The 22,825-nt window shown below is 36.9% G+C and overlaps 2 protein-coding genes across 10 annotated transcripts in view; one reads left to right on the top strand and one right to left on the bottom strand.

Annotated features, from left to right (window-relative positions):
• The window catches only part of LOC104902415 (protein MRG1), a 27,773-nt gene extending 5,708 nt beyond the window's left edge, over nt 1-22,065 (top strand). For 5 of the 9 annotated variants that reach the window (XM_048637730.1, XM_048637729.1, XM_048637732.1 and 2 more), the window contains 7 exons: nt 472-611; nt 9,476-9,552; nt 15,018-15,122; nt 17,527-17,606; nt 20,193-20,362; nt 20,521-20,605; nt 21,567-22,065. In XM_048637730.1, coding sequence (XP_048493687.1) covers nt 472-611; nt 9,476-9,552; nt 15,018-15,122; nt 17,527-17,606; nt 20,193-20,362; nt 20,521-20,605; nt 21,567-21,657 — 748 coding nt within the window. In that variant the 3' untranslated portion in view covers nt 21,658-22,065. Of the gene's footprint in view, nt 1-471; nt 612-9,475; nt 9,553-15,017; nt 15,123-17,526; nt 17,607-20,192; nt 20,363-20,520; nt 20,606-20,918; nt 21,095-21,566 lie in introns of all 9 variants that reach the window. The other 4 variants (XR_007270549.1, XM_010690200.4, XM_048637731.1 and 1 more) reach the window with 4 other exon arrangements.
• Nucleotides 21,582-22,825, bottom strand: LOC104902448 (hypothetical protein). Its single transcript, XM_048637735.2, has one exon. The coding sequence runs from the start codon at nt 22,671-22,673 to the stop codon at nt 22,179-22,181; it is 495 nt and encodes a 164-aa protein (XP_048493692.1). The 5' UTR covers nt 22,674-22,825; the 3' UTR covers nt 21,582-22,178.

Below are 22,825 nucleotides of genomic sequence, written 5' to 3'. Positions count from 1 at the left end.
AATAGTCACTGACTCTCTTGGCCTAGTCATGCATTTTCTCAATATTGGTAATTGCTGATATTTACTTGTTGAACTTTATATTTCATTTAGGCATTATGAAATTAGTTGGATTACTTTTTTTTCAGAAAAAGATTTGTGTAACCATTTTTCCTATTAATCTTTTTTTTTTTGCGGAACACAAATTCATGTTACTATTTTAATTTAGTGTTTTTCCGACTACCTATGTGAAAATAAAATCCTATTCCTATGCTGTATTGCTGTTGGAGGACATAAAACACAAAGAGAGGCTTGCTCACAGTTTCTCCAGAAAAAAAAAAGAGGGTAATCTTGTGAAATAATTTTGTACCTTTTACGTAGTTCTACAGATTTGCGTGTGAAATGCTTTTTTATTTTTGTAACTGTTAGTGCAGTATGCAATAATCAATGGATTTAGTCTGACTCGAGAGCCTTCTTGTTTCTTTTCATAATCAGTTGGGATGAATGGGTGGGAGTTGATCGCTTGAAGAAATTTACGAAGGAGAATCTCCAGCTAGTCACAGATGTGAAGGCTGGGACTGCTGGGAGTCTATCACCAACGAAATTAGGTACTTCCTCAGTTCCTCTTGTGAGTTGTGAGCATTCTCTTTGATACTCCTTTTTTTCTTCTTGAAATTGTTTACTTCTTTCTGTTTTGGAAATCTGGAACGCTACGTGATAATACTTAGAAACTTTATAACAAATTTCAAGAAAAAATTAAAAAGCATCATGGATAAATTTGTAGTGTTTTCCAAAGAAATCACGTGAGGTGCCACCGTTGATGGTTTGAATATGGACAAATTCAGCAGGCGTTCTTCACTTTACGTCCTACCTGTTTTCTTTTTGATGTGCACAATTTGAATAAACCTTCCAGTCAATGTTGTCTTCATAATCTTACTGCTGCCATGAGAGACTTTATGATACCATTTCCCCATAATCTTTGGACTAAAGCTGTAGCACCTCCTGACTTGTGGTCGATTTGGTTGTAATCTGAATCAGATGTTAATCCCGGTCCACATTTGAAAAATCTAAAAGTTGAAAGAGAACATACTTTTTTAGGCTCTCTAGCTTGAGCGGTAAAACACTCTTACAATCTCCATAATTATGGCCCTATCCTCAATTATCTCTAGTGCAGAGGTCCTGCTGAAGGCTGATCAGGTGCACATCCTGAATTAGAGGGGCTAGTGAAGAACAGATGCCCTTTGGCCTTGTGTTACTAACCACAAATGCTTGTTCTGTTTCTAAACTTATCAGGTAGAGCATGCTGACAGTTTATAGTGACAGCTTCCCTTAGATCTCCTCTAAGGTCGAAGAATTTTCTACCAATACAGTCAAACTAAGAGCCATACTTCAAAACTCGGAATTCCTAATATAACCTAAAGGAGTACATGAATCCCAGTAAGGTTCCAATTGAAACACTTCTTTTGAATCTAACTACAAAGTATTATTCTACAAACATATGGTTAGGATTGCGAATCACTGTTATATTTGTGTGTTGTCAATACATCTTCGAAGTATGCTTTATTGCAATGTCATGTGAAGGGGTCTAATCGATTCCATATGAACTTTATTTCAGCTATATAGGCAATTTGGCCTGTTATCGGCTTTTGTATATGTGATTTACAAATTGTGAAATATAGGTTCGGTAATTTGAAAAAACAGATACGTTTTATGGTTGAGGTTTAGCTAAAAGCTATGGCAAAAGCGGTCGGGCATGTGAGTGAGAAGGGCTTGCCGATCCTCACTCAAAGAGTTAAAGGACTCCTTTCTTTAAAGATGTCTACTTGAAATCATGATTTGATTGTTTATATGCAAAACGCAGCTGAATTTCCTTCTGAAAAATCCAACTAATTAAAAGTCATTGCATTATGTGTATAGGTTCGAAACACACTGTTGTATTAAAAATCTCTTAACGGAGCATCATATGCTGTCGCACTAATTGACTATCATTTTAGGCTAGCAGGGGTCCTTTTTTGAAATGTAAAGATGAAGTCTTGTTAGGAAGTTCTATGCGAAGTTAGGGTAGCTCGCATGATGTTAAAATGTGTGCAAGCCTATAATTGTGGTGAATATTGGGCTTCATCTGAAAAATATGACAGAATTTCAACATTGAGTTTGAAAGGGATGTTTAGAGGAACTGCAGAAAGAGAGGATAAGTTCAATAGTCACTAAAAGGACTCGGTCAATATTGCTCCATGTTGGCAAGGCGGTCAAAGACATCAGGTCACCTGATGAATTTTTCATCGACAAATTTACTAAATGGTGGTGTGCCACAAATGATGTGGTCAAGGGGAAAAGTATTCTATAACTATCGCGCAATTGCTTTGGTGCTGGAAGGATAATAGGATAATTTTGAGTTTGATGTCTTCTTTAATGTCCTTACGAGATCAAGTGGTTGATTGAACTTCTCTTTGAGGCTCAAGAGCTGGGACCATTATTTGGGTGGCTATCTCTGATGTAATGTTTGATCAGATCACTCTTTTTTCATTTTTCGCGTTAGTTTGGTGCATCCATTTCTTGTTGTCCTTGTAACTTTTTTTGAAAATGTATATAAAACCTTATTTTTTCATTGATAGAGATGTTCCTACAAAGAGATAAATAGAAGTATCCTGTTTTGAAGTAAGAGAGGGGGTAAAACTCTTCATTGTCGAGATACTTCACTTCAATAGAGGTGCTAGGCATATTCTTTTTCCACTTGATCATGGTAAAAAACTTCTTTGCAAATAGCAAAGTAATTCAAATTCTCACAATCATGAGTGTGGTCCGGAAGAAAAACCAAAGTCATCCAACATCAAGTAATGCTTTGCCAACACCATAGCAGGCACACATAGCTTAATGCTAGACCACAACCATACTCTACTTTCAGAAGTGCTACACATTCAAAAGCCGGAGATTATTTCCCTATAAGGCTATAACCACTTCAGTTTTGCCTAAAGGATCGTCTTAAACATTTAGCTACCAGACAACGCATGATGCTGCCTGACATCATTAATCGAGCCCAACCACTAAACTTATATGCAAACTAGTCTTACATGCACGCAATGCGTGCGAACGCGTGATGACGAATAAAGTAGAAAAAATAAAATTAATTGGATAGAAAAACTATCTTTACATTTTATTTTCTCAAAAAACTGATGTTGAGTTTAAATGTCCTACTTTCCCCCCTTTTTTCGTTCAAATGAAACAGTTAGTTATCCTCTTTCTTTCTTTTTTCCTTTTTTCCTTTTTCTCTTTTTTGATGTCCTCCATGTGTTGCCTTATATAATAGAGATTCTTGTATGAGATGGGTAGAAAGTTACCTCTCAGATACGGTAATTATTTATCCTTTAAGGTAGAAAGTTATCTCTCAGATACGGTAATTATTTATCCTAAATGGGTGACTTTTACTTATTTAGAAGTGACTCAATGAAGGTTAAAAGTTACCCTTTATTTTAAAGTGACCCCTTTTAACTTGAAAAGTGCCTGACTTAAAAGTGACCCATTTTGGCTTTAAGTGAATTGGTCTTGCAGTAAAGTCTATTGTACTCCCGATGCATACAATACTAATTGAAACTTATATGGTTATATTGGCCCTCATCTGTGATTACTTTTCCTGAATTTCATCTTCAAAAGAAGGACAAAGTTGGGGACTAGAACTCCATCAAACTTAAGGTGAAAAGAGCAAAAAAACTCTCATCTCAAAATGCATTAGAAAAGTACACATAACTGAATACCCATGTCCCCATCAACATGGGCTAAGTCGAAGTTAAATACACCACCTCGGTGAGTTCTTTCCAACTTAATATTTCCTAAATTTATAAATATTTATGAACTTTCCATAAATACCTAGATTTTTTTCGAACTTCTCTAATATGTGAATTTCACTCACATCCGTTAGTTGTGGTGCGCCGTAGACCAAGCTTTAAAGGATGGTAGATGTGAAGGCTAAGTGCACATGAGCTAGAACACGTTACACCACCTAGGAACACTTAAAATAATATGATAACATGACTAACATGATAGGATCTCGGTGTGGAAGAGTTGGTCCTCGACATGAAAGGTGGTCCTATTCTTTGTGTATTCTCGCCTGCCTTGAAGATGAACCAGCACCATTACCACTCGTGGTTCACGTCTTTTGAAGAACTTCCGCTCCGGCGAATTCCAAGTAAGATGCAAATGAATCCCATGGCACAATTGAATGAGGAGGGAACTATATTGATTGACAGTATTGCAGAAGCTATAATAAAAGAATAGGGAGAATGCATATATGGTGGTACTTGAACTGATACTCACCATGCGAATTGGAGAGCATGCCCCTAAGGGTACTCCCTTATTAGAAGTTATTTAAAGATGTCAACATCCATTTTTGATTCAACAGCGGAAAAACATCAAACAATTCATGCTTACTACAGGTTCTATTTGGCTTGTCGAAATACAGATTAATCAAGAGACCTCGATTCGAATAGGTAGCTTCAAGTTTTTTCAAAGGCTGGGACCTAAGGACTCTCTTCTATGGATGTAAAATCAGTTGCGAAGGACTGCTGTCGGATTGAAAAGTTGTAGGTGGCATTCCTTTGTTTACGAGAGATCCCATATGTAAATTAGAAGGCCACGTCTTGCTGAACTCTCCTTCCCTTGAGCTTAAGGGCTGCGAGCCTCTATTTGTCCACGCCTATTGGCAACAGGGGCATAAGTTCATATCCCGAAGCGAGGATAGTAAGAAGACTTGATTTCTACGGGCTCTATATTGCGTTATAACGCCTTTTATTACAATTCTCATTGCACCAGCAGCCATATCGCACTAGCACCCATATCGCACCCATAAGATTGTAGTGGAAGCCAATAGCCGTTTAATAAGATTTGAATCTGATTCATCAAACCTGGGTTATTATAGAGCACCTTTCTTTTATAATATCTTGATCTTTCCAGTCTCTCATATGGTTTTAGCTCTATAACAATTGGCTCCATAACTTATACCAATATCGAAGAGAAGAAGGCTTCGAGAGAGACCAGATTCCTGGAAATGCAATATTCTAGTGCAATAGATATGATCTCGAAAGTTAATAGCAACATGAAGATATATCCTAAAACCCCTATATGCATAAGCCATCTCCAATACATTTTGCTCATAACGAGCCCTTTGGATGTTATACTCAAGTATGTGCACGATACTGTTGAGAGTATACGTCTTTTGAAAATTCTCACTCTCCTTACTACGCAAATCGCGGATTATGTCTATTGCAACCTTAAAATCAATATGGTTCAGAAAAGCAGGCATGAGAAAGCCTGTTCTAACCGAGGTATCCCTCATTGATAATAAAAGGCTAGGTTTCTAGCATATTCATTTTGCCTAGTAAAGAGCTGTTCAACCCGTTTATGGGTGCTAAAATATACAAATAAATGTTTCTTCATTTTGCCTAGTAAAGGCATAAAACCATCGCCACAGTAGGGGTTGCAATACCCACCTTTTAAGATAAAACATACTTAGATCTTTACCGGGAGTATTTAATCGATCTTCTGCTATAGCCCAAGGCTTAGGCTTTGCATTTATAGGCATATTGGGTAATTTTCGAGAGATGATCAATCATATTAGTTTTTTCTAACTCAAAGTAAGGAACATATAAAGCGAAAAAAGAACGGAGCAAGAGCAAGCGATCAGTTCATTAAGGTTATAATAGTGTGCATATAAAGTGGTTTCGAAACACCACTCAAAAAATTATTTTCTTTATTTATATTAATATAAGAGCATTAAACACTTTAGACTAGGTGTTCATGCAAACACAACAATATTAAAAGAAACTACTTTGCGTTTACATACACTTATTTAAATTTGATAGAAAGAGTCGATATACTCTTCTATTATAGTCTTATTGGGGATAGGGGCCGTGGTGGGCGGCGACCACATTGACGCATTACTCTTCTCGGAGGAGGGTCTGTTTCCTCTCTTTCATAGCCCTAATGTCATCCCGTAGCTGTCTCATGCGTATAGCCAGCTCTTGTGGATCGATGGTAGGCACGTGCTCCCAGGCCAAACATTTTCTCATATTGGAGCTTCTGGGATTCCACCACCTAATGAATTTCTTGCTAAATTGTTGATATCATATATGAGGTAGGGATATCCATTTCTTTACTTACCGTTATTCTTCTAACTTTCTCTTTGATTTGTGTTGTGTGTGTGAAAATGAAGACTCAAATAAGCTTCTCTTTATAGGTATTCGAGTCACTTAACTCATTCTTATTATTAGCCATAATATAATTTTTGTGTTAATTTCAAAACATGTTTTAACCTCTGGCTTTTAATGAATATGGAATAAGATCCACTCGATTTTAGTGTGCTAAATAATTATCTTACTTACGAAAGGCCCTTCCCAAAACAAAAAGCGAATCAAATTAAGGGGTTTTAGGGTATCGCCACGCGGCTTAATTGCGGCCACTCGAGGTAATTATAGAATGCACATCATAGAGTATTCCCCTTTTCTCGTTTAATACGTCACGTTTCAAAAACCTCTTTCTTTGGGAATAATTATGGTTTTTGAAGATACTGACAAAGCCCACTTGATGGTTTGAAAAGCCCACGTCCGAGTCCAAAATGGAATGGAATTACTTGGGAAGAGTTGATGGGGGACACGCAAATTTCCAAGGAAAGCCCAAATGAAAACAAATAACAAGGGTTCATGGAAAAAGGGACTAATTGTACTAAAAAAAGCTATTGCTAGTGCACGTGGGTACATATCAACTAATAAAAAAAAGCTATTGCTATTGCTATTGCTCCATATCGATGGACTCACAGAGTGAGCTGGAAGGGGGCTTTTCCTCTTTCCGGGGAAATCTAATCAAGAGAGCTAGCTTCGGTCTCACGTAGCTCACCTAAGAAAGGACGGAGCTGTCGAGTGAGGATTGGCCGAGGGGAGTTCATGATGTACCTGGGTACAAATCAGCCAATAAAAAAAAAGACAACTCAAGCATGTGAAAGAGTAGGCACGACAAATAGTGCCTATAGGGTACGTAAACGAGGACGGATCACATGCTTTTGTACTGGTCAGCTTTGAGCAGTGGTTATCTCTTAAGATAAAATCTTTTGAAACCTGCCTTATTAGACGAAGAATAGGGAGTACTATCTGATGCACGTTCTATGATTGCTTCCTACTTCGGAGGGAGTTGTCGGCGTTGTCGCAATTAAGCCGCGTGGCGATACCCTAAAACCCCTTAATTTGATTCGCTTTTTAATTTAGGAGAACCTTTTGTACTCCAATCCGTATGACGATAATTATTCAACACACTTAAAAATCGAGTGGATCTGATTCCATGTTCACTAAAAGCCGAGGTTAAAACATGTTTTGAAATTAAGACAAAAATCATATTGTGTCTAATAATAAGAATGAGTTAAGCGACTCCAAGACTTATAAACAGAAGTTTATTTGAGTCTCTATATTTTCACACAATACAAAACAAAGAGAAAAGTAGAAGAAAAAGTGTAAGTAAAAAATAGATATCCCTACTTCAGAATTGCTAACAACAATTTAACAAGAAATCCATTGGGTGGAATCCCAGAAGCTCCGATATGAGGAAATGTTGGGTCGGAACATCTGCCTACCATCGATCCACAAGAGCTACGTGTACGCATGAGATAGCTACGGGATGACATTAGGGCTATGAAAGAGAGGAAACATACCCTCCTATGAGAAGAGTAGGGCGTCAATGTGGCCGCTGCCCACCGCGCCCCCATCCCTAATAAGACTATAATAGAAGAGTCTATCGACTCTTTCAATCAGATTTAAATAAGTGTATGTAGACGCAAAGTAGTTTGTTTTAATGTATGGTCTTCTTCTCCTTTGTTTGGTTTTCTTTGTTGTGTTTGCATGAACACCTAGTCTAAAGTGTTCAATGCTCTTATATTAATATAAATAAAAAAAATAATTTTTTGAGTAGTGTTTCGAAATCACTATGAATACATACTATTATAACCTTAATGAACTGATCGCTTTCTTTTGCTCTGTTCTCCTTTTGAGTTAGAAAAAACTAATATGATCGATCATCTCTCTCGAAAATTACCTCAATATGCCTATGATTGCGAAGCCTAAGCCTTGGGCTATAGCAGAAGATCGATTAAATACTCCCGGTAAAGATCTTAGTCTTTTTGATCTGGAAGGTGGGTATTATAACCCCTACTATGGCGATGGTTTTAGGCTTTTACTAGGCAAAATGAAGGAACATTTCTTTGTATATTTTGGTGAGAAGCAACTATTAAGCACCCATAAATAGGCGTGATCTCTCTCGGAATAGACCAACCAAACCAAATAACTGCTTCAAAGGCATCACTGCGTGACAATGCAAAAACCAATGGTCACTTTGTCTTCTCAATCGCAAGACAAAATGTACACGCCGTGAGGGGATAAATTCTTTTGTGCAGCAAGAATCTATGGATGTTATATAAACTTGCTGTTAAGAGGACAAACCAAACCAGGACCCATTTAAGATATATTGGAATTGATAGCCTCCAATATAGATCCCCTTGATTCATGTTGCCACTATTAGAAAATACCATACTCTCGTGTGTGAGGCCTGGATCAGTCATTAAGTATAGCTGCCAATGTGAGTGTTATTTCATGTCTTCCTTCACCCCCTCAAATCTGACTAGCACATGCTTCCTCTTGTGGAATTTTCTTTTACCACGATTAGGAGCTTCTTCAAGTAACCAATACCATATTACTTGGCCTACTGAAATCAGCATAGAACTTGCCAGGTTCTTGTTTGCTTTGAATATCTTATAGCTTTTGGGAAGCTGATAGTAATCTACATAATCTGCTACAAGCTCTCTGGAAAAAGGTGTGAGTTACTTCTGGATAGCGATAAATTAGATGGCCTTTTGTGTAAATCAGCCACCAAACCAATGGCAGAAATATATCCAGCCCAAAGTCAAAGAACGTGAATGCCTTGCACTCTTCTGTTTTCAGTAATATACAATTAGACTAGACTGTGATGGACATTAATCCCAGGTCCCTGTTGAAGTTTTCTTTTCTACATAATTCATCCGACTTTGTTAGCTGCCTTTGACAGTTGTGTAGCCTGCAACAAAAAAAAAAAAATATAATGTGGTAATGGTTTTGGTATTCCCTATCCAATAAATTAACTTGATGTTTTGTTCATTTTTTCGACTTTAGTTATTGGGATGACATGCTAAAGCACCTAGTTTGGTGAGAATCATTCTCTAGATTGATGGGCCAAGATAATGATTTATTGTTTTGTGGTTTTTAGTTATGATATGAGAAAAATAGCTTGCATATGCATTCTAATTTTTCCATCTCCTACCGCACTAATATGCCATTAATATTTTAAATTATGATCGATGGGGTTCCTTTGAGCCTATACCGTTGAAAATTGTTCGCTAAATCTCCTTAAATTCTTTTATTTGTGGCTTAAGTCATGCTGTTGTTGTATACTTCTTAGTAATATCTTTAATATGGTGACATTATTTACGCAGATTCTAGATGGAAAAAGCACAAGAATGATTCAGCTTCCAGGTGTCGTAAGAGAAAAATAGAGCACACATTAGTCAAGGTACATCTCTAACCTACCTCTCATTCACCTCATCAATAATATATCTTATTTTTTTTTGCTGCCGAGGGAGGGGGACAGTTGAATGTCTAGCTAGTTGCTAGCTACACGAATGTGTGGTAGTTCAAAGATATTGAAATATGATCTTCGAGAAACATACGGATATGTTTCCTTTACCATACCTGCATTCGAAAAATCCTTACCCCCCCACTTTTATGCACTCCCACGTCTATCTTAGGTGATTTCGAACCCTATATATCTCCTACACTTTGTTTTGACAACAAGATAGAAGGGAAAGGATGGGGAGAGAAAGAGAAGGAAAGGGAGGGGGAAGGTGGAGCCTCATGTTCATTCCAAACCTCTCCATTTTTGTAAGGATGGTGTTTATAAGAGTGAGGGAAAATTGATGGCATGGTTTTTTTAATTCTTATCTAAAAGAAGCAGAAGTTGTGTGAAGTATTGTTTGTACCTATTACACCCTATTGTAATTTTGTATTGGGTAGTAACTAATATTGGTTGAGTGCAATCATATGTTGTTAATTTTAGTTACGCTGCGAAACTGCATCTTGATAGGCTGTCGTACACTTGTCAAAAATAATTCCTAGCAAAACCTCACTACAATGGAGTAGGGTAAGTAGGGTCAAAGGAGAACTAAAATTATGATAATTAATTCAAAACTAATAAAATTCGAAAATCAAGCGGTAATGGTTCATTATGCTTATATTTATAATCTATCAAAATATCATTAATGGTTCAATTAATGAGATATCTAGAGCACAATTTAATCCTACAATCGGTTTTAACTCTTAACACTCTCAAATCAACATATGCAGTACGGCTGCTGATATAATCAGATTTGCTAATTGTAGGTATGCCTCTAAGGAGTACCATCTCTTGATCATGACTCGTTCTTAGCAAGATTTAATTAGAGAATTGAGCATGTTCCAAGTTTAACATAATAAACCTAATCAATTAGAAATATTAATGACTAATCAACTCATATCTAACATCAATCAAGATTCATAGCATATAAACATGGATTTCTAACCCTAGTAATAAAAACTACTCAATCATAAATAAATAATAAAATCTAAATCTACAAAGGAAAACGTAATTACATAAATCCATAAAAGAAATGAAATGAAATCATGAATCAATGAAGAACAAGGAAAACTAGGGTTTACTATTAAGTTAAAAAGAAAAAAAGGAAGAAGAAAACTAAAACTAAAACTATGAATAATAATAATTAGAAAGAGAGAGAATTCTTCACAAGAAGTGATTCCTAATATAAATAAGACTAAGTGACCTTATATAACTAGAAAAGTAAGTTACAAGATAAGAAAAGTCTAATAATAATTAAATAGGCGAAATTATTGATCCGCGCGTACGGTAGTAGATTCCAGCAAAAACAGTCTGAAATTCTGAAAGGCATAAATCCTTGACTGAAGTCTCTTGGGGCATGCTACCCATTGTGGGAAAACTCTTTCAGTCTAGTTTTCAAATCCACTAAAATTATTCAATCATTGGAAGCACATCAAAAGTTATGGTCAGGAACTTCGACGTGACTCCTTTTCCACATTTTTTCGAATGATTTCTTTTTTGTTTTCGCTCAAACTCGTACTAGTAGATATCCATGACGATCCTTATGCAATGCACCGTTTTCAAAATGCTCATAATTCTCCGCTTAGCTACTTATATTCCAAATATGCTCTCGAAATTCTTCAAAAACAAGAAAATATACCGAATAGGATTAAAAGAGCATAACTTAAGAATATGATGCAATATGAACCTAATATAAATGATCTAAAATGCAACATAAATGCACGTAAAAACTATATATAAATATGATGTATCATGGCTGTGATGTGGTTTATATTCTGTAGATTCTAATGCAAGGAATTAACCTTCCCCTCCTATCCTATTAACTTATGCCAGAAACATCCACAAAAGCACTTAGGGCAGCTAACTAATATAATAGCAAGGTGGTTACGTGATATAATAATTCTGACGATGTAAGAATGAGTTTGTTAGGGGTTATATCCCTCCTAAATGACTAAGATGGAGTCACTGATATCCTTAGCTCATGCACTGATTCAATTTGCTTGTCTATTAGGTGCTTAGAGCTTTTTGGATAGAAAGATGTTGGATGAAGATTGTGGTCTCTCTAGAGGAGGTTGTGGGTCAGACTATTAGGGGATATCTCTTCAGTCTTTGTCGTTTATTTCTTTGTTTAGGGGTTATCGTCCACCTCTTATCTCTTGGTGTATATTGATGATCCTTGTGGGAGTTGTTTAGGGTTATTTGTGGAATATGAGAACCTCATTTCTCCGTAGTCACTTAGCTTTGAGGGGGGGGGGGGAATAACTGGAGTTTATTGATGGTTTCCGTGAAGGTTAGGATGAGGTGGTGGCTTTTAAGTTTCATCTATAGTTAGACGTGCCTTTCACTCTTCTTCATAATTTTAAGTTAATCTTAGAATAGGATGGCAACTAAAGAGGTAGCATGACTAATCAATTATTGTTTTGATATCTCTGACTAAAGAGGAAAGAAAATGGGTATTATTGAGGAAAGAGAATTAGTCTTCTAGAGGAGAGAATTATGAAATAAATTCGTAGTTAATAAATACAATCTAAATAGATTGATTTTCAGAAAATTTAATGAAGAATTCAGTAAAATTTGTGAAGAAGTTAGTTGAAATTGAGTTTGAAACTCTAATGGAGTTTTGTTGAGAAAAAGACATAATCTAGAACATATCACTTAATTTATAGAACATAAGATCTTTTCTCACACAAAAAAGTGTTCTCACATAAGGGAGGTGCTCTCACAAGTTACAAGAGCCTTCCCCTATATATATAAAGCCCATCCAAGTCTATGTGGATTGATATATGTTGGATAGTTTCTCCCCTAGGCATTACTTATCTTGGGTGCCCCTCTTAGGGAAATTTTTAAAATCAGTCCCTTTTAAGACTTGACCATTGAAATATGGGATGGGTCAAAAAGGTATTGTTTCCCATGTCATGGGTAAATCACACTTGTTTTATCTTCTTTCAATAACTCGCATGCACTTTTTGATGGGACAATCCACTACGGAGGCTATTCATTTTTCAAGACAAATGATGGAATATTAAAAGACGAGGAAGAAGGATGTGCATATGATTTTTTATTGACCTAGAAATGCTTATGATGAGGTCTAGAGAGACGTGTTTTGGTGGGCAATGTCAAAGAGGAGTGTACCTTGTAAATAAATCCCTATGGTTAAGGACTTGTATCATAATGCAAAAATAAATGAAGACGTGGTGGTATAACAAAAGATTTTCCAATTACAATAGGAGATTGTATAAAGATTTGTAGCGATACATGTTCCTTTTCGCGGCGATGATACTTGATAAATGATAAAATACACTGTATTTGGGATACCATGGTGTATGTTTTTGTGCAATGATATTATAATGGTAGATGAGATTAGGGATGGGGTTAATATAAATTATAGAGATGGAGGTAAACATTAGAATCTCGAGACACCAGAGCAAAATTGAGTACATGAAGTGAATTTTAGTAATGAGAGGAAGCTAATTGAGGATGTGGTAACATTGGATGGAAAGGAGTTCCCAGTTAATGAGTGTTATAAGTACCTTGGGTGTTACAGAGCAAGGGGTCTATTGGCAAGAACGTGACTCGAGGTGGAGTAATGGGAGAGGAGTAATAAGTATTTTGCATGTCCGTATTATACCTCTAAGGTTCAAGGAAATTTTTATAGGATACTTTTAGATCGACATTATATGTGTATCAGCTTTAGGCAATTAGGAAAGATCATATGAGGAAGGTGAGGATAGTATAGATGCGCATGTTGAGATGGATATGTGGGAACACATTAAGGGATAGAATTCAGAATGGAGATATCAGAATGAGGGGTTAGAGTTAGTGACATTGAGAGTAAGATGAGAAATTAATGGTTTCGGTGGTTTAATGTAAGGTGTCATCTAAAGGATGCAACCGTTAGGTGTAGTGGGTAGGTTGGGATACTGAAGATTAGAAGAAGTCGAAGATGATTACAATGGAGCGCATTAAGAATGGTATGAAATAATTAGGTTTATGGATGCTTTTACCACTTAGAGAGAAGAGAATGGAGGGAAAGGTTCCATGTGGATGACCTCCCGTGATGGAATCTTGACTCATGTAGCCGACCCTATTGTAATGGACTTAAGGTTTTAAACATTGTTGTTTTTTCCCCTTTTGAGGTTGTGTAAAGTGTAGCTAAGAGGGATGCAAATGTGGTGTGGGAGATTAACTTCGGTCTAAGGTGTGGAGAGAGAAGATATTGGCTACCGAGTTTAGTTGTGTTGGCAGACCTTTATAACAGGGAGGTCTGCTTGTTATGTAGTTTGATGTCTAAGATCCTCTTTGTCACTAAAGCCTTTGGCTGTTCAACGTGAATTTAGAACTCTGCAGTTTACACTACAAGTAGATATAGTCTTTGACCAAATGAATTCAAATTTCAATGTGCTTGTAGTTGTAGGGCACAAGCTCTTGGATGGTTATATTGCAGAAGGCTTTTCTTTCTCTCTCTTCACTATGTGACTTTGTGTGAAAATATGCCTTGAATATGTTATAATCGGGCTATCTACAAAATGGCGACTCGCGGTATTCTTCTCGACTCGCACCCAAAACGTCGAGAGCTGACCGCGAGTCGCGTCAGGCACCGCGACTCGCACTTTGCGCGGGATCCTTCGACACGCGTTTGTTAGTGTTAGTAGCCGAGTTAAATTCCTATTTAACCTAATATCGTTTATTTGACGATGTTAGCATATATAACATCTGTAACTATGTCTTTCCTCACACACATCAATAAAATATTCTTTCTCTCTCTGTCCGTGGACGTAGCCAAATTTGGTGAACCACGTAAATATGTTGTATGTTTTATTGGTTTTACATTCGATTATTTGTTTCTCTCTCACGTCTGTTATAACACTTTGCTTAGTAATGCAGATTGCGTAGATTCTGTGAAACTTTTTGGGTAGGGAACACCCATCGTATGTCCTCTTTCCGTGAAGTGTTAGTGCTTGCCTGTTGTTGATTATGCACCAACATGATCTTTTGTGATTGTTGAGATCTCTTGAATTTATTTCCTTGATGGATTTTAAGTCAAGAGTTTGGTATTTTAGTTGGTTGTTTCTTTTGTTATTTTGGTCATTCTTTCTATAGTGACCTGCTTCAAAGTTAAAATTCCTTACAGTTCTTAAGTTTGTGGAGCAAAAGTAAGTGCCAGAGATATTTGTAAACACTTAATAATTCCTTATGTAAAATGGAAACTAATAAGGGATGTGCTCGCAGCCATCACTTGATAATACAATAATACAGTTCATCATGATAAGTTGTCCTGCATATCCAACCACGTATATGGCTGTACGTTATTTTTCTGATTAGAAGTGACCCCTCTTGTTTCCATATTTATCATTATTCTGTTACAGGGAAGACACAATAAACCAGTAGAGAAGCTCATCAACATTTCCGTGCCTCCGACGCTTAAAAAGCAATTAATGGATGATTTTGAATTCATCAAAAGGACGGGCAAGGTTATTGCTTTACATACTCGTTTTGATGTTCCTGTAGGGTGGTGCTTCGGTATTGATATGTCTTCTTTCCCTCTCCCACTACACTTCGATTTGTGATCTTTAATCATATTCATGAGTGAAAAACCTTTTTGGTTGTTACCCCCTGTTTAGATCATGAGATGACTAAGACTAATTGCTTTAACAATCAGCTTAAGTTTGAAATTTAAAAGTGAAGACGAAATTGACTAGGCATCTGTTTTTAATGCTTGAGAGTGTTTTACTTGTTGTCAGTAGATTCTGTTGATCTTTCAGACTAGTCTCCTTGATCCACTTTTTGTTTTTGTTGGACAATTTATGATGTGCTCTAATATTTTTGTTTGACTTAAGGAAATGCTGTAAGCTTGGTAATATAGGTACTACATATTGCCATTATATTAGTATTGGCTTACTGAGAAACTGCTACTGGTTAAGACTGATAATTAATGCAATTGATGCAATAATTTATGTCTTAATTTCATTAACTAATTCTACAGTATTTCTATCATTTACATGTTGTAAAACATTAATGCAGAGGTAAAGTTAGATTTCAAAGTCTTAGCAAGTTAGCATTCATTTTGAGTTGTTTCCATCATTTATATGCTATTGTTGTAAAATATGCAATGGGGAGGTGAAGTTAGATCTCAAGTCTTAGCATTCATTTTGAGTCTTGACATTAATGTTGCTGCTGAAAATTTTCCTTGCCTTTTTGTAGGAGTCATCTCAATGCATTGTGTACTAATTACTATATCAGATTGAGGAGTTGACAGTCAACCATATAGATTGAAAATGATAGAAAGTGGTTGCCAAGTTATCTTTGACCAGGGTCTATGTAGAAGTTCATTAAGAAAATCGATAGTCTCCTTTATAGCTTACTGAGATTTAGCGTGCACAATATTATACTATAATGACTGCACGAGAATCATGAAGAAGAGCTTGAAATTTTGTTGGCGAGTGATTGACCATATAATGTGATTAGAGAGGATTGGGAACTTAAAGCATTACAAGATGATACGGATCAACCCCTTCTTGCGACAAAGATCTTACCGTTTCCAAGGAAGTTCCATCTCTTTTCCATTTCCATTCAAGACTTCTTATGTGTTTCCGCGCCCCCTTGAAACCCCGAAAAATGGACAAATTCCTTTTCTTAGGAATACATACAGCACTTGTAAAAGATAGAATGCACTGTATAACAGGAAACTTTAACTGATTAAGACATGTGAACTTGGTTAGAGAATGGTTGTGATCTGCAAAGTTTGACAATAAGACTATTTTTTTTTTGCTCTTCTTACTTGGGGATCGGGGAACATCAGCTGTACTCTATAGCTCAAATAGGGCATAAGTATGGGTAAGGATCAGGGTTGGCAAGAACTTTGATTTCATATGTAAGATGTGTTGAAGGATAAAGAAAGCTAGGTAGTTAATTGATAGCTATTTGCTATTCGTCGTTGTTGACTTGTACGTAGCAAAACCACGGACTTGAAGCATAAGTTAGAAGGCATTATTTATTAAAGTGTGGAACCTTCTCAGTATTGGTGGACTGAAGTGACATTTTGGCTGGGTTTCTGGTCAATTTATGTGATCTAAAAAAGAACTCAACCCAAATGCAAAAAATTTGGAAGTAGTTTCCAGCTACGAGCTCTATGAGATACAGAAGCCCCCAATCATGGTCTCTCAACTCAATTTCTCTTTGAGATGAAAAACTCATTTGATAAGTTTTTAGGTGCAGAAATAGATGCCATCAACCAGGTCTATGTTACTCAGACACGGATTGAGTGTCTACTCGGATACGGGTATGACTGTGTATTATGCACAATGCTCATAAATTGTATAAAGCTTGGGCAACATGCTCCAGTGACATTACAATTTTGTTATGATATTGTCGTTCTTTTTTATTTTTTTCCCTTTCTGGTGGGTATGACTGTGAATCTGCAAAGAATTTTCTTTCTCGTCCTAATTGATGGTTAATTAATTTTAATTTTGTTAATGAAAGAACCTGCAAGAATTTAATATTTTTATATACCCGCCAAAAGTAGGTAGAAATGATGGCAATTAGTTTACTTAAAACAAAAAAAATAAATAAAACGAAGCTTTTCCTGTTACAAGTTAAACTTTGAAAGTGAACTTGCAGGCTGCAGCCAAATGTTACTGTTTTCAAGAAGCTTCTCTAAGATGGGGGGGTTTGCATCAGGTTTTAAAGAACTTTTACAAGAGTTAAGAAGTGAATGCTGATTTCCAGAACCTTACCTGAACCGGCTCTAAGTAACTCTATTGTTCTGCATGCTTTCCGTGCATTCTGGGCTCCAAAGTGACACGTGGGATTCAACATATTATTATGCCTATCCTGTTCTGGGTGTTCTACTCATCCCCGTCTTCGATGTATATACAGCTTGTCAAGCTTCCACGAAAACCCAATGCTGATGAGATAATCAAGAAGTATCAAGAGTACAGAAGAAAGAAGGATGTTGTGTAAGTTATTGTGTACTACCTCCGTTTCAAATTAATTGTTACACTTTGACATTTTACACTATTCACAAATTGCACTTTGACCCTCGTGTGTGATTTATACGTGAATAAAAACATAGTCATGTGGGATCTTGTTAGATTCGTATTAGTATGTATTTTATTAATATGTGCTTTTTATAATTTTTACAAATACAAAATTAAAGATATATGTCCTCAAAGTTCTGCATTGGCATGCGTGAAAAGTGTAAGTGTAACAATTAATTTGAAACAGAGGTAGTATAAAGTTTACCTAACTCTTTCTAACTGATGTTTACGATTGTTGTTGAATGGTATGTACAATTTACAACCCATGTTACTTAGACTCTTCATATTACCTTTAGTATCTGTGTCAGTCTGCCCTCGGACATGAGTATGGAGTTACGGACACTTGACACTTCATTTTGGACTAAAATCATTGATATATTCCAAGAAATAACCGAGTCCTAACTTGAACACAGAATTGTGTTTAGTATCATACGGTTTGCCTAGCTTCTTGTTAGATCTGTTTAGGGGGGGGGGGGGCTTGGACAGGGCGGGTCAAACCTCATATACGTCAGGTTGGAGAGGGTCTTGGGAGACATCTTAATATTTGGGGCTAGTCAAGGGTCTTCGGACTCGGTCTTTTCAGTAAAAACAAAGCTAGCATTGATTTGGTAAAAGCAGCACACCTTCGTATTTTCTCTCTGCTCAGTGCTCACCTAGCCTATTTTATTCTGTCTGCTCTCCTTCCCTCCTTTCTCTCTCTATCATATAAAATTCTCCAACTCACTCAGCAAAGCCAACAGCATCGCTGAAGCCAGTCATGAAAGCAAAACAACAGTCGAACTTCAACATATTCTAGGAGAATATTCCAGTAATTTTGCACTGCCTTTTCTCCTATTGATGAGCTTTCACATTCTTCTTCTTTATGATTTCCGTTAGCTTCTCACTCCTCCAAGTCCTTTCATATTTACTCTTCCAATTTCCTTCGTCTCCTCATGTTCTTGCTGATGAGTTTGCTTTTGCAATTTTGAGGATTGATCTCCTTACACCTTTTGCTGTCTTTATCTTGTAATAAATCCCAATCCTCCACCTCTGCTGGCATATGCACGTCTCGAAGGGAAGGGAAGTCAAGTTGCAAGGTTAGCGATGGCAAATAGGTCAAGTCAGTTAAATTTGCAGCATTCAGTGAATGGAATAATTAGTGGCAGTTAGTGTCATTAGTTAGGGAAAAAGGAATATTTTGTCATTCAAGACTCCTCCATAGCCAACTGAAAACGCACCCCCTTCTCCTCCTTGTCCAGGATTGAAAACGTCATCATTCGTCGCTTATATTATCTCCTCCGATGGTGGTATTTGGGTCGGAACAGAAGATTTGAGGTTAGAAATTGAGGATCTAACCTCGGTTTGTAACTTCACCTGGTCAGCATGGATTCGCGCAATTAACCCATCATGATTTTTGCGGGAGCGATCGATCCTTCCTTCCTTCTAAACGAGTTGACGCCTGATCGATGCTTGCGGAAATCTGGGTGGTAAGTATTACTTGCATTTCCAGGGCTGCCTTCTTAACTGCTTCCGCGATTTCTGCTGCCATGGATTTTTTTAGGGAAACCAGTTCTTCCTCAAACTGATCCATCCTCTGCGCATTCTGGGCTGCAGTTGGTGGTGCATTCCTTGCCTGCTCTGGTACCAATTTGTAATGAATTGGAACTCTGCAAGACTGCAATTCATACAAGCACTCAAGAGAGTCTCAAAATACACATAAACAGTCAATAACCAAACTCAGCAACAAGAGAGAGATAATTTGATTATTGAAAGCAGAAATTATTATAAGTGCTTCCTGGCATTCGAGAGGCCAGAACTCTCCCCCCTAGTATTTTCCTCACAAATTTCTGAATGCCTTTCTCTCTCTTCTCTCTTTCCTTTTATAGCTACATCAGCCACATTCTCCTGAGACATGAGTGACACCTCAGCAGACAGTTAACAGAATTTGTTATGCATTCCCACTCCTTTGATTCCTTCTGCCACGCCTAGAGTAAGTGAGCACTATAGGAGGCCTCTCCCTAGCTGGGTTTGTTGCATATATTTAGGTTGAATATAGGCTGATGAAGCCATGAGACCTCGAACTAAGCCTTCATAAATTATTTACTGAGTGAATGGAATTAAATGTCCAAGTCCTATGATTTATACGCTTAATGGGAGTACATTATGTTCTTTATACCATTGGTTGTTGTTGCTGGGCTGAATACCTATCTTTTCTTCTCTATTTTTCATCATTGTAATTTCTTCTGTTTTGCAAAATTTCGTATGTTTTATTCCTCGTCATGTAGCATATTAGAGGGTTACAGAGGTTAATGTTTTGAAAATCTTAACATGATGCTTATTATGCTTTCTTGGCTTTTGCTTAAGATTTTTCTCTTTGTGTCTATGCGCCGTTCTGCTAGAATTGTTTTCTCTTGGTTCCTTTTTTTTAACAACAAAAATTATGCTAAGGTTGCCAATTATTGATTGCTGTAATCCTGCTTGGAAATTGACTGGTGGGTGATCATTTCTTCTTTTCCTTGACAACAGAACGTCTACCTCACTTGGAGAAGTTTTGAGTGGATTATGTGCTTATTTTAATAAAGCTTTGCCGGTGATGCTTCTTTATAACAATGAGCGTCAACAATATCAAGAAGCAATTTATGAGAATACGTCCCCATCATCAGTTTATGGCGCTGAGCATCTTCTTCGTCTGTTTGGTATGTATCCTCTAAGTCTTGGTACTTGGGAACATTTTGGGCTAGATTTTGCCATTTCCTCTTTGGGGATTCACACAGAATTTTTGTTGAGCTTGTTTTGATTTGATTGAAAGGGTAACTTCTAACTCTTCATCCTGGTAATGACTTCTTTGTTTCAGTCAAGTTGCCTGCATTATTATATGATTTGAACATTGATGAGGATTCGTTACAGGATCTCCAGAAGAATCTACATGACTTTCTCAAGTATGGATATATCTCATTGCCCCCTTTATTTTTTTACTTTCTATCAGTTCTAGTTTTCTTTGAGTGTTTTCTAATTTGGTACAGGGAATATGTGTACTTTGCCCACTTTTCCTTTTAATATGCTCCCTCTGTTTCATATAAACTGAACCTTATACCTCTTGTGGATGTCCTGTATTTAATGGTGCATACCTTTTCCAACGATGTACATCTCTACTTTTTCTCTGAAGTTGCACCCTCTTGTTTCTCTAACTTTTTCACTCTCTAATCTCCATGTCATTTCTCCATATTTCATTCAATATGGGACAATTTTTAGGTTGTATCTTTTTCGCATCAAGCACTGGCATGCCCTCATTTCATGAACGCTCTTTTTATATTAGATGGCACTGTGTGGGGTAGGAGAAACTGAATTGAACATGTGTCTTTCCCTTCAAACAGCTCGAATCGTTCTCACATGTGCTGAATACCCGAATTAAAGATGATCATTAGAAAGTAATATACTTTCTTGATTTTACATTTCACCTGGTCAAGCACTTTATTTGCTAGAAGCATCCTATTCCTGCCTCATTACTTGTTATATAATCCATCTTCTGAGGACAAATTGGTCGCCAGAGGCACTGGGTACTGGTTTGAGGTGGTATAATTTTCTAATATCCTTTGAGATCTATCCCCTCTGCTCAGAAATGGAAATAGAGATTATAGAAGTAAACATCTTTTACATTGATGTGAATATTGTCAGAATGATTTTGACCTTTTTGGTTGGTTTTTGTTTTCTCTTCAGTCTGGCGTTCTTACTCTTCAGTTCATTGGAAACCCTCCTTTTCTCTATCACTGACAACCCTCCTTGTTTACCTATGATGTATCAATCTAGGAGATTAATTTAATCTGATAGCTTCAATAGCTACGTAATTTAAGTATTCACATAGAACTTAGTATTTGTGTGCCTTATAATTTGTGCTGTCAGGTTTTTGCAGAAGAATCAACATGTGTTTTTCCAATCTACATATTATGGTCCTGAACTTTCACGGAGAAGCACTGATAAAGAGTACAACTGATATATGGTGCATTTCAACTTTCAAGTATTATCTGCGTGTTTTGGAATGTTTCATAGTCTAACTACTGAAATACGTATGACCTCACTGCCAAGTTAGAAAAACTTTTATGGTGCTGGTATATGTAGTGCAAAGTGATACTGCTAGATCCTGATTGGTGAGTACATTTCGAGGCTGAAGGGGATCCCTTGGCTTGTATGCATTGTATGAAGTGAAACAGCTTACAGTCAACAAAATTGATATAACCACAGTCAACAAGATTGATATAACATTGTACATAGTGCATCTTTGGTAATTTGATGCTTAGATGATCTGTCACATTGTATTTTTGTTATGTCATTTGATGTCTTTATTTATTTTGCAATATTGAATGATGGCTTTCAAGAAATGATATAATTATGTGTGCTGTGATATCTAACTTGAGTCGTAATTCTGCAGCACTAGCCTGGAACACTCTGGACCACCAAAAAAAGTAACGTAAAAAGGAAATAATAATAGAAAAATGTCTGCTATTTGCAATAGTACTAGCTAGCTTCGACAATAGTTTCTAATGCAGGTCTCCATGATGTTTGGCTGAGAAGTCTGATAGATGTATCTGGTTCTGTTATACTGGCCTTGCTGTCTGATTCTGACCGCTTTTGCTCCAAAGGAAACATGCAGAACTCACTAAAAATGGGGAAAATCTTTCCCAGATTGTGAAGATTACCCTGCTTTGCTGCCTTGTGTGCCTTGATATCCATATGGCTAACCTCGTCAGTAGTTATTACTGAGTACAGCAAATCCATAGGCAGAAGAAAATATAGTGTCCGAGGTTGTAACTCGTCATTGGCTACGAGCCCAGAAATGCGGTGTCCTACCTGAAGGGTGCCAGCAGAACAAACAAAATGTCCTGGATTCTCTAGCATTAGTTCTGCTGCTTTCACTGGCCTAGGATACACTCTTAAACCTCCATCCCATCTCAGCACTTTGGTTGCTGAATTACTACTAATGATGGCGGGGAAGCAGGATGTATTTCCCATTGATACAGAAGTGAAAAAGAGAACTGGTAAATTTCAATGTTGTGGATACTTTGCTGCTCTCATAAAGCAGAGAAGTTTGAACTACATATATTGCATTGTAGTTTAGATGCAAGATTTTAGTGGTTATATACATTTTCACTAATCATTTTTTG

Source organism: Beta vulgaris, chromosome 1, assembly GCF_026745355.1.
Source record: "Beta vulgaris subsp. vulgaris cultivar EL10 chromosome 1, EL10.2, whole genome shotgun sequence".
NCBI lineage: Eukaryota > Viridiplantae > Streptophyta > Magnoliopsida > Caryophyllales > Amaranthaceae > Beta > Beta vulgaris.
The sequence above is the reverse complement of the archived record's forward strand: the minus strand, read 5'-3'. Positions and strand labels throughout refer to the sequence as shown.

What these genes read in the sequence shown, in the direction of transcription:
- LOC104902448 (XM_048637735.2), bottom strand. Translation starts at nt 22,673, where the DNA reads ATGGGAAATACATCCTGCTTCCCCGCCATCATTAGTAGTAATTCAGCA.